Source organism: Aythya marila (assembly GCF_965140915.1).
Source record: "Aythya marila genome assembly, chromosome: 5".
NCBI classification, from domain to species: Eukaryota; Metazoa; Chordata; class Aves; order Anseriformes; family Anatidae; genus Aythya; species Aythya marila.
The window spans coordinates 57,533,072-57,545,319 of NC_139046.1; the positions used below are offsets into that span (position 1 = coordinate 57,533,072).

The window sequence follows — 12,248 nt, forward strand, 5'->3', positions numbered from 1 at the left end:
GTGAAGTAATTATTTTAAAAGTATGCTGCTTTTCCTGATTTTTGCAATAGTATCTCGTCCTGAAATGCTAGGGCTGTAAGGTTGCCAGATGGCTCATGTGATACAATGGCAAGCAAAATTACTGTAAGTTAAGAGCAGGGAGCACCACAAGGCTTTAATGTTCTACACCAACTGGTTTTCTAGTAGATGTTAGTTTGAAGTAGTTTTTCGGTTGAAAATTAAGTAGTTTTGAATTGAAAAGCATTTTAAGTTTTTCAAGATAGTACTGCCAGAATTATTTGGCTATTGGTAATTATTTTTTTTCTAGTGTATAAATATTCTGATACCTAATTCCTACAATTCATTCAGAAATTCTCCCTCCTCCCACGATAGGAAGAAAGTTTAATGTTTACATGTTTAAAACATTTTTTCAAAATGAGGTTTTTTCCTTCAGTTAAAGCTTCTCTGTTCTACTGAAATAAGCTGCTTTCTTTTTTCCAATACTTTTCAAGAATAAATCATTTAGCTTATTGTAAAACATGTGTTTTTCATCTTGACCTAATTTAATGGTACTGGATGGCAAAGTTGGAAAATGGCTTCTTTCTGTGACCTTTCAGTGAGTGCCACAGGGTGGGAGCCAAGCATATATTTATTAGCTTTTCTCCTGACCAACAAAAGTGGATAAAACACCAGCTTTTCTTGAAATTGTTAAACAAAACTTCAAATTCTATTTTACTAAATAATTGCATAATTCAGTATCACTGTGTTCTGATTTAAATCCATCACAGAATGGACTCCTCAAGAAAAAGAGTTCAGCCACAAAGCATACCAGCTAGCATTCTAGTCAGCACATCATGCCTGTGCCTAGCGTAAATGTTCTTTTGGAGCTGGTGTACTTGATTGCTCAGATATAGCTGCCATATACACAGTGTAGTTAATATGGAATACATGTCTTTATTATATGCTGATAGGGATTTGTGGCTTAAACTATTCAGCGTGAGAATGTATGTAAAAATTAACACAAATGTTAACTTCATATGTAATTATATAGCTCCTGGAGTGTTTAAGTTGCATTATATGGTTCCCTTTTTTTGTGTTATGTCCAGCAGTGAAACTGTTCAGCTTTGTATTCTGGTGCTCTATCAGCTGGTCTGGAACTTTCAGTACATACTGTATAATTTGCTCAAAAATACTGCCACAAGCCTTATGTCATAGTACATAACTGGGTATTTGCTGTTTTTCTGGGGTTGGGCTGGGGAGGAGGACTCACTGTCCTATACTGTGCTAGGCTGTAGAATTTCAGATGCACAAATTTACTGTCTTGGTGAGCTCAAAATATAAATTTGTTGAGCTCTCAGAATGCCTTGTTTTGTGATAATAATCACGAGCTGTAGGGCTTAGGCAATTTAAAGGATAAAGATTTCAAGAAGGATATCCTTTGTCAAACACCTGAAGTCCGTATGACCTTGCCACAGAAGCAAGGTTTTTCCACTAGCTATTGCATTCATCTAATTTTCACAAGTAAGAGACATTTAGATATACTCTGGTGGATCAAAGTATTAGAAGCAACAAAACTCTTCTCATTTCAAGCTGATTGTAGGAGGAGGAGGGATACTGCACTGAGGTTAATTGTCCAAACTTGATTCCAAAGCTCTGGGAATTAGTTATCAAGATTGAACACTCTCTTTTTGAGGAAAGAGAAAATAAAAAGTGGAACACAAATCTAGACAATGTCAACGTGCCATGTTATTTCGTGGTCGTGTGGCCAGATTAAGGAATTGTATTTTAAGAACTGTAATTTCTTTCTAATAAGTCTGTCCACATCGTGTATCGGTAACTAGATAAATTTATGGAGTTATATGAACCAATCCAGCCCTTCTTTAGAAGTTAATCTCTCTTGATTTCTGTGAGCATTTGGTCAGACCTACACAGATTTGGTTGTTGGTTTAAATCTAGCCAAGGCTGGTGGTGTCTTAATTGCTACCACAGAGCAACCATTTGGCCTGTGCGAGATGAATGTTGTCAAAGTACCTTCTGCAAGGCGGACATGCATCCACTGGGAATGTATCAAGAAAGTTTTCATTAATTGGTCCCTTTGTTGGCATTTGTGGCAGTGCAGCCAAAAACTGAGTATGAACAGACACTCTGTGTCAGGGGTGAGACTTACTGGCAAGTCCCAGTACAAAAACTGGTATTTACTGCGTATATTGTAAGTAGGAGTAAAAGATTTTCCTCCTAAGAACAGTCTGGCATTAAATTTACTGTCATTTCTTTAAAGGCAGGGACATGTAGCAAGAATTTAAAGACTACAGTGGGAAATTAAATAGAATGCATCTCCTTAGGATTTTTCTTAATGTTGACCATCTTGCAGCTTGCTTTTAATATGATGTGAAGTCTTACGGTGAGCACTGTAGTCTACAGACAAATTTATATGGACCTACGAATACTTCTGTCAGATAGGAACACTTGACAGTTCGTGTCCTGACCTCGTTAGCCTAACCTGTAGATAATAATAGTTAGAGTTAATAATGTATAAAGGTGCTGTAAAACATTTGTGTGAGGAATGCTTGTAAACTTTGTTGGCAATTTTGATATTTTTATGTTCATGTTATTGCTGCGTTTTTTTTCCAGTATTTTTGTTACAATTCTTGCACTTTGTTGTATTATAAGGGGCAAAAATACTGATAATGACTTTTGCATTTTGTGTTTTACTGCAACGCTTCTGTTTGTTTCTAAACTTGATATAGACCGAGACAGTTCATGTTAGGCTTTCTGTTACATTTATGCATTTTGCCTTTTAAAAAAAAAAAAAGTATTTTGTATCATGAAATAAAAAAGAAGTTCTGATATTTAACTATTTAACTAAATAAACTGCCTCATTGATGCTGAGAGGAAATTCTGACTCAGAAATTTGAATATACTGGCTTTTCAATACCGAGTTTTTGATACAAGAATAGATCAATTGAACTCCCCAAATACTGATAATGTGCTTTTTAAAAAGGGCTTGGTATTGATTTGTACAATTCCAGTCAGTAGTCAAAATCTCTTTTTGTTGGATTCTGAGCCATGAATCTGGCCATATTATTTGAAAATAGTGGCTTGGGTTTCTTTCTCCAACTGCTTCCACTGTTCTCCTGAGGCCCTCCCCAAGGCAGGGGCCTCGTTTTTTTTTTTCCTTACCCTGAAAAGCGTAGTATCCAACTCGTGTCCACATGTACAGTGATGTGTGGCACTGATATCTCATAGTATCCAATACTAATCCACAGTGACATTTATTCTTGCAGTGTTAATCCAGCGAGCCCTTTACATGCTTTTCTTGACTTTTACCTCTTCTGCTTACAGTTTTAATTCAGTTCTGTCATTCACAAGAAATAGTAGCTTCACCAGATGTGGAGAAGTGCTCTCTTTGGAAAGTTTGGGTTGAGTTCTTCCTGACTATTAACAAATGACTTTTACCACTGCTTGTTTTTTAATACAGACATTTTTCCAAGTTCCAGGAGGTATTGTAGTTGTAGACATGAACATGACATAATTGGAGGTCATGAAGAGTCTGTCTTCCTTACATTTACACTAACACAACAACAACAAATAATTCATACTTTGCTGGAAATCTTATTTCTGGATGCATTATGTTGAATAAATACTGTCAGGCTGTAGATCTCTAATAGCTACCACTATATGTCAAATGTAGAAAAATGGGAGAAAGATGCGAAGAGATACTAAGTTAATTTCACATGTTAATATTACATCATTCTCTTATTTACAGCTTAGATTTAGTTATTAGATGTAGTTCCTGCAAAAGTGCATAACACATGTAAGTAATCCCTTTAAAATCGTACAACTTGAATCACTTAAGAACTTCAGGTACATCTTTAGCTTTAAATACATCTATTATTAAAATAGAGACACACATCCTCTACTGAAATAAAGCAGGAATTCAAGACATGCCAATAAATGTATCAACGTGATTTCACAAGCTGTAGATAATATCAAAGTTAAAAACCTGATAGTTTAGAAATTTACTATGCTGTAGGTGTTGGTAGCAATGACTGCTTGGTGGTGGTAATACTAGTGGTAATGATAGTAAGTCCAAAATAATCTGAAAACTTTTCAGTTTTTTTCAGCTGTCATGGTTTCATCATTGTTCTGTGCCAGTCTTTAGTTTTGAATTTTAGAGCCTTAATTATCGTCTCCTTATCAAAAAATAAATAAAATCTAAAAGGCACATAACAAATTGGAAGGTCTGAAAATACTTTGCTGAAATTATTCTTGGGGGAGAAGGTCAAGATTTAATGTAACATCTGTTTCATCCTTCTAACTGTACTTTTTATTTGCTGCTGCAGATTTTTCCAAATGTTTGACAGCTTTTCTTGACCTATTGAGAAGTAGGAAAGACAAAACAATAGCAAGTCAGTAGAGAGTACTCCATATTTCAGCCTGGAAAAATTGATGCTGATCTATTTCATTTGCCTTAGTCTGAAAAATATAAAGCTTGAACTTTAGGAAGGCTTATTTAAAAGATAAAGCTTTCTGTTTTGATGTATGGAGTTGGGGACATGCTATATCTTGGTAATGTAGTAAGTAATAGATGAGAAGAAATAGCATTTTTTTAATCTTTTCTAAGCATCACCTTCTCATATAGAAAAGTAGTTATGAACACAAGTTTTGCTATATTATGCAGTGTAGTTATCATGTATTCCACAGTTTAGCAAGAGATTACAGTTCAGCATAAAACCTATGGCTGTATGTCTCACCCCTCCCTCCCCAATAAATTGTTGTATTAAGTTGATTCTCACTAGGTGCTGTAAATTTCTTTTTGAAGAGTAAATTCATTAGCACCAATAAGGAACGTACATTAAATTGATTTAACTAGAAGTTTTCTGCTTGCTAATTTGAATTTGATTAAAATCAATCAACCCTATTACATTTATTGCGTGAACTTAAGCAACTTGTACAAGTGTTAGGAGGATAGGGACCTTAATTCGTCATCTGTGGTGCTGGATTTGCTCAACAAAAACTCAGCCAGCTATCTCAGTTTCTTATCTTGTGGAATGAGGATTCTTAAGGTCTGTTGGTGTGGTTATTCAGATGTAATATCCTTACAGTTATTGACCAAGTGTTCTTTATTAACTTCTGTGTAGCCCAGGGATTAATTTTGCAGTTCTTCAAGTGCAAAAGGAACCAAACTTCACAGACTATGAAGTAGGCAGAAATAAAGACTGTAGAAGTTGCATGTGCTATAGGTTCTTTATATAAGTAATGTGGGTGAAAACTAAGTATGTTGTACGCTGTATAAAAATAACAGGGCTTGAGAGAGAGTGCACAGAGAGGTCACACAGTTTAAGTTTGGGAATTGTTTTACTTGGTAGTTGAACCGATTTATAGTATTGTAATATAAAAGCAAAAATTGCTACTGTTGTTCTGAAGACATCGGCTAATAATGTAAAGCAATGCATCTGTTAGTTGCAAGAACTGGTAAGGAGGCAGTAGACAAGTAGTTTATGAGCCCATTGAACCTGCACAGTTCTCAGAGTCTCTCAGTTAATTACTCACTGAACATGACTTTAACCCCTTTATACTGAAACAAAAAAGGTTGATTATGCCTGTTTTTTGTTTGTTTGTTTGTTTTGTTTTTTTGTTTTCTGTGATAGGTATCGAAGGCAGTAGATTACTTCAGTGAAATAAAACTTGTTTACTTAAACTAGGATTTTCTATGAACAATTTTTAAACATTTGGATGTTTATGTAGCTATAATCTGATAGAGCAGTTTGCTAGGGGAAATGCTGTTATCCACTGCACCCAAACTGCTCAAACGTACAGTTTGATGAATATTAACAATAAGACAGATCAGTACTGCCAGGTAGCTAGACAGGTAAAATAATGATACTGTAATTGAAAAGTATATGAGCCTAAATTTGTATTAGCCTGCTTTTCAGTTTCTGTGCAGCACCAACAATGTGATCAAGTCTTCAACATACTTGAAGTTTCTCAATTGAACTCCAGCTTTGAGGTTCATGTTTTTTTTTTTTTTTTTTCAAACTTTCTCAGTGATTTTAAAAAATTAAAAAACAAACAAACAAAACCCAAAAAAAAAAAACAACACCCTTTAACAAGGTTAAACTCGTACATCAAGAGCCAGAGTCCCCAAGAAGTACTATCACCATGTGACATTTTAGGATAAACATCAGGGGAGTGAGCAGTATTGCATATATGTATAATGTTTTTCTAATAGTTAAAAGATCAAGTAATATATTTCTATTACTTGATTTTTTTAACAGTTACTAGAGTGCATCATACTGTAAAGCAATACACATTCCAGACAGATAGTGTTTAGCAGTAAAAATGAGTTAAGAAATTCAACTAGTAAAGGTATGAGAAGGAAAGCTAGCTTCTAACCTTCTTTTTTTTCCCTGCCTCTGTCAGGCTTGGGAAAAAATCCTTACTTGTTTTTATACCATCCTATTAAGTAGTAACATGTTAGTAAAACAAAACAAACAACAACTACTGTGTTCCAAAAGAAAACTGTTCAAAAATCAAGACATGAATGATCCGCAAAAAGCTATTTTTATGGAAATACTGTGCCTTAAAAATGTTACACATACAGAGCTAGAAAGATAAACATTGCCTAAGTGCAGTAATACAGCTTGAAATAGTGCCCAGGTGGCAAGTACGAATGACAGGAAGATAATTTGCACAGATTTTGAGAAGAGAGATTGCAGGAGATGCTGGTAGGCACTAACATTTTGAGTAAGAACCTACAACTGGATGCATAGAAGAGCAATTGCATAGATGAGCAATAGTTCAGTCCGAGTAGGAGACTGGTCGAGTAGAAAACAGGCTTGTCTGTTTTCATCGTATAGTTTGTATATGTTTGCAACTGTGATTAATGTAGAAATAAAGCCAAATATGACCATCAGAAACGTGTGTTGTATTTAAGCTCTTTCAAAACAAAACTCCTGGCAGGTGTTGAGTCAGCTGGCCTGAAGGGTAAGTTGGAGAGAGAGGTGGAAGAATTGGAGGCATGAATATCCCAACCAAGAATGGGAGAAGATGCCACAGAAGAGTATGGTTGATTGACTTCTGAAGTATTGAGGGAGAACATTCTGTAAACATCAGCTGTTAGTAGGGTGGTTGAAACTTTAATAGGGTGTTCTCTGTGGTTAGTGTCTGATCTGCCTGAAACAGGGTCTAAAGCAGCTGGAAAAGAGGACATCTCGTTTGTTGTCTTAGAAGTGAAAGGAGAATTATATGGGTAGCTGAAACAAAAATGGATTTCTGCTGTAAATGGAAGTGTTCTTGTATTTCAATGCACAAGCTTGAGAGTAGGAAAAGGGAGTCAAGGAGAACAGGTCCATAACAGATTCGGATGAAACACTGGAAAGAAAAATAAAGCTTTAAAGTATAATAGCAGAGGTTTGAGGATTTTTCTTAGTGTGGATGGAAAGGATACTAAAGGCATCAGATGGCAATAGAGTAATAGCTCCAACAGAAGAAGAATAAAATACTTTCAGAGGGTTTTAATTAGTAGAGGGATTTAATTAGTAAATCCTCTACAATGTAGTTGTTTGAATATAAAAATCACATGCAACAAATACTAAATTTTGCAGATTTATAAGAAAGAGAAGCTAGAGGACAAATCTGAAGAGTAATAAATCTTTATTCAGTTCATTCCTTAAATGAAGAAAGCCTTGTCTTCTCTACATTCATTATTTTTCCAAAGTATTTTTATGATATTTGTGGCTTACAGTTTTTCAGTAACTACACCCAACACAGTCCAGAATAGTTTTTCAGTCAGTGAAAGCGTTGATGTAGCAAATGAAAAGTGTAAGCAGTTTTGTGGGGGTATTTTCTCAACATTCTTGGCAGCAGAGGAGCTTGTAATCTTAGTGCTGTTTTGGGCAATCAGTCATGTTTTCATCTATCTGTAAGAAATGGATCCAAGAAGGTGTGGTCTTGTGGCCAATCCAAACATATAATAATAGGAGCAGTGGATTTGTGGCACCACTATTCATATCAAGCTAATTAAGTTTCAGTGGTACCAAGTCTGGTACAACAGTCCTTGAATAGGCCTATGCAGCAATGTCAAAAATCTTTTGGGGTAGAAGCTTGTAGGGCAACGTTGCCTGCATCATTCAAATGCAGAAAAATACGCAGCAGCCATATAACTTCTCTTTCTAAGGTGTTATAATTAACCCTAAAATATTTGGGTGAATCAAAATTTGAAATAATAGCAACAGAATTTTTGAAGTAACATTTTTTTTTTGATAAAGTATTCCTATGAAGAATAACAAACATACTTTTTACAAGAAATCACATTTCTAAAAGCAAATCATGTAAGCCTTTAATGTGATCTGTTTTGCTGCGTATGTGTGTTAAGTATTGGTTTAAAAAAAAAAAAAAACAAACTTCCACACATGATATAGAGTCAACCACCAATGTTCAAAATGTTATTAAAATACAGATGGAAAAGCTACGGTTTGAGAAAAATGGATTTGAAAAAGAAATAATGCGTTTAAATAGCTTTAACAGTACAACATGGTGCATGCCAGAACACTAAATTTAGTACCTATCAACTAAAGGTTATTGTTTTCTGATTGACTATTTAGAATACTATATACAATGACCAAAAATCTTTGATTGATCTGTGCCTTAGTATTTTGTCACCTTCAGTTGTGGAGATAAGAAGGGATAACTATGAGAGAAACTCGCAGGTCACAACTGTGCTTCAGTCGTACTTTCAGCAAGTTGCAAGCTAGTCTTCAATGCAGAGGTAACTTAAAGGGTCCTTACTCATCTGGTGGGCCAAAAATACACATTTGTGTACATAATTCGTACTTGAGCTTGCAGGTTGCACATATGCTCAGGTGTATATGGAAAAAGATACAGATATGTGGGGGGGAAAAAAGTAAAATCAAACATGAACATTTAGCTCTTAGGTACAGTTCCCTCTAGTTGAATGAGGGATTTATCGAGTCAGTGCAAATGGTAGTTACGTACATTAGAGCCCAAATGGACTCCTTTCAAATTTTGTCTTATAAAGTACACCCTGTGTTAGTATTCCTTTCTTTCTAGAATGAATTATAAACTAAAACAAAGGAGTTTGGCTAATCAGAAATCAGCCAAACACTTCTGTAACAGGTGTTCCAATTCTTAAAAATTTTCAGTACAATTTAAGGCCCAACCTAATGTTACTATAAGAGGCAGACGTCAGAGCTCCAGAATAGGAGATATCGTGATTTATAACATGGTAACAGCTGAGAGGTCTGACATTATTGCAACTTGCTGATTTGAATGCTTTTTCACAGTTATCGATCTCGTATGCTGAGCAATTTAAAATATAGTTAACAAAAGTAAAATCATTGGTGATTAATTAAACTCAAAGGAAGATACAAGTTTTGAGGGTTACTTTTCAGTAGACGTTTGAACCAAAAAGAAGACAAAATGCTCCATTCAGAACCAGTAGTTACAAATGGTTTTTAAGAAGTGTTACCATGGCCTTGCTTGCAGTTATGTCCTTGAATAACCATTTCTTAACTAAAATGACACAATTTTTGTAGCCAGTGATCCATGACTTTAAATATTTGGAAGGGCTATTGATTCACTGAACTGGAAGAAATTAAAGATGTTGAGGCATATTTTCAAAAGTAGATTTACATGTATTATAAATTACATTAGATCATGTGTATTCTTTTTTACTGTTTAAAAAAAAAAAGTGCATGTAATACAACATTCAATTTATTTGTAGTAACCTTAACTAAACATTGTTTAGATCAGCTACATGTGTAATATTACAAGAGATGTTAACATCTACAACATCTGCTCTTGTTCCTGTGTCATAGTCCTCTGGATGTACCTGTTTCTGGTTGTGGTAGTAATCCTCTCTCTAGGTAAATTGTCCATAAGACCAATGATTTCATCAGCAAATTATCCAGAAAACGCCATCAGTGCACGTGGTGACATTTGTGCCACTGGTGGTTTTGTTGCCATTTCAGTGGTCTAATTAAATTGGCAGTTTTCTTGTGCCCAGCATCATCATCTCCCTTGCTTTGGCACCTTAGCTCAAACCTTCTTCCTTTTCAGTGTCCTTTTAGCTGAATATCAAATGCATTATTGATTGTTCCTCTCCCACCCTCCTCACTTCCACTCCCCTCAACTCTAAACAAAATATTTTTTTTTTGATTGGCAGTATCATCCAGACAAACAGCAGGCAGATGTGCCAGCAGGAGAAATGGAGGAGTGTGTGCAGAGGTTCATCGAAATTGATCAAGCGTGGAAAATTCTAGGGAACGAAGAGACAAAAAAAGAGTATGACCTGCAGCAGCGTGGTAGGTTCCTGCCAAGGAGTGCTGTAGTGGCAGCAGCTCTTTAAATAAGCAGGGTCTGGGAGTAGTAGTGAGATGGTATTTTAAAATGTTGTTTGTTGCTGAACCAAATGTTTCTTTCACTCTTGTCCTACTTTCTAACGTGGATCCATTATTTATAGCTTTCACTACACATACATTATCTAGTGAAAACATTGAATTACTTCCAACAAAACATTAGGTGGCGTTATTCCTAATAGTTTGAATATGGAATTTATACTAATTACAGACCTTAACTCTTTTTATTAAGGCAGCTTCATTATGTATTAACTTCTTAAGTCCAGGTCTTACACTCCATTTCACTGCAGTATTTTAGATACAGGTATTATTCAGTTTAGCGTTCAATGCGTATGGATTTATAAGCACTTCAGAATCATTAAGGCACATTCTGGTTGTGTGTGTTAAGGTAGCTTTCATAATTCATGCGTAGTCTAAACTAGTCTTTTTTTTAAAGCAGGTTTATAAATAATATTCCAATATAACACATTAACTAGGCAGCTCTAGCATGCATTTCTTTTTATACCTCTCAGAAAATAGCTTCTTAAAACAGTGACAGGCTGTTGTGAGAAAGAAAGGGGGGAAATGTAGGTCAGGTCTGTCACACATGGGCTACCATTACATGAAGTGATAGGCTGTCTTTCTGCTCTGGCCTCCGGATAGGAGTCCCTCAGCCTTCCATTAGAACCTTCAATAAATGTATATCCACCCTACATGTTAATGGGGGGAGTCAATAATAGTGTATTGCCTGTGGGGAAAACACTCAGTCGCACTCTGCAGTAACACACTCCGGTCCAGCATTGACGTGTAGCCACCACCACTTTTGAATGTGTCTGATAAAAGCCCACTGTCTCTGCAGCTTGTTATTGAATTCTCTTCCATTGTACATTGGCACACCATCAGACCTTTCTCTCTTGTGCTGATTTTTAACTCCCCTGCCACTGCGGATACCAGAAGTTTGAGAGACAAAGGCTTAGTCATTCTGGTAGATATGCATCACTGCAGGATAAAAAGGGTGATATATAACTGTATATCCAGTATGAATTCTCTAGCTAAACAATCTTGTATTTCAGGCTTTGTGTGGGTATTGGAAAAGGGAGTGGAAGGGGAAAAAAAAACAAACTGAAAAGATAGTTAAGAAGAAAGGAAAAAAATGGATTTTGTGCTAATTTCTGATATAAAGAGTATGATGGATCAAACTCAAATAACTTATCTCAAATTTATTTTTCAAATAGCGCATGTGATGCCAGAACAATGCTATTGTACTTCCAGCATTGCAGCATCAGCTGTCTGCCATTTTCATAAATTATATATATGCATAGAAAAACTGAAATATGTAATACTAAGTTATAAGCCTTTTATGTATATAGCAAATTGTACCTAAAGTTTTAATACAGACCATGATGTTCTAATTTACTTGGATCAGGTTAATTCACTGAGGTAAAGAGAATTACATGAGGATTTAATAAACTATTTTGTTTACCCATGGTATTTAAGGATGTTGCTGTAGGTTAGTTTTCACAATTTTATTTTACAGTATTTTGAAGGCTATCTGTATTGACTGAGATTTTTTTGCATCCAGACAAGTTCTTCTAAAAGCCAACTCAAGAACGTTGGAGAGAGAGAGAAAGGGGGGGGGGGGGTAACAACAACAACAACAAAAAAAAAACAGCAACAACACACAACTGTGTAAATAAAGAAAACTACACAGGTGTTTGGAAATAGTAATGTAATGGGATGGATATATTTTAACATAGAAGGTCCTATTCAAAGAGGATCCAATGCTTTAAACGAAGCCAGTCACATAACATGCATGTGCAGTGTCGATGCATTCTCTGCAGCATGTTCCCTAGCAGCAAAATGATGGTGAAATAAAATCTCGTTCTCTGAATGCCTGTCAAGTTGCTTCTG

At 35.5% G+C, this 12,248-nt stretch overlaps 1 protein-coding gene across 1 annotated transcript in view; it reads left to right on the forward strand.

Annotated features, from left to right (window-relative positions):
- DNAJC24 (DnaJ heat shock protein family (Hsp40) member C24) overlaps window positions 1-12,248 on the forward strand; it is a 34,698-nt gene that overhangs the window by 13,561 nt on the left and 8,889 nt on the right. Inside the window, exon 3 of the mRNA XM_082762758.1 lies at window positions 10,166-10,304. Coding sequence (XP_082618884.1) covers window positions 10,166-10,304 — 139 coding nt within the window. The remainder of the gene's footprint in view (window positions 1-10,165; window positions 10,305-12,248) is intronic.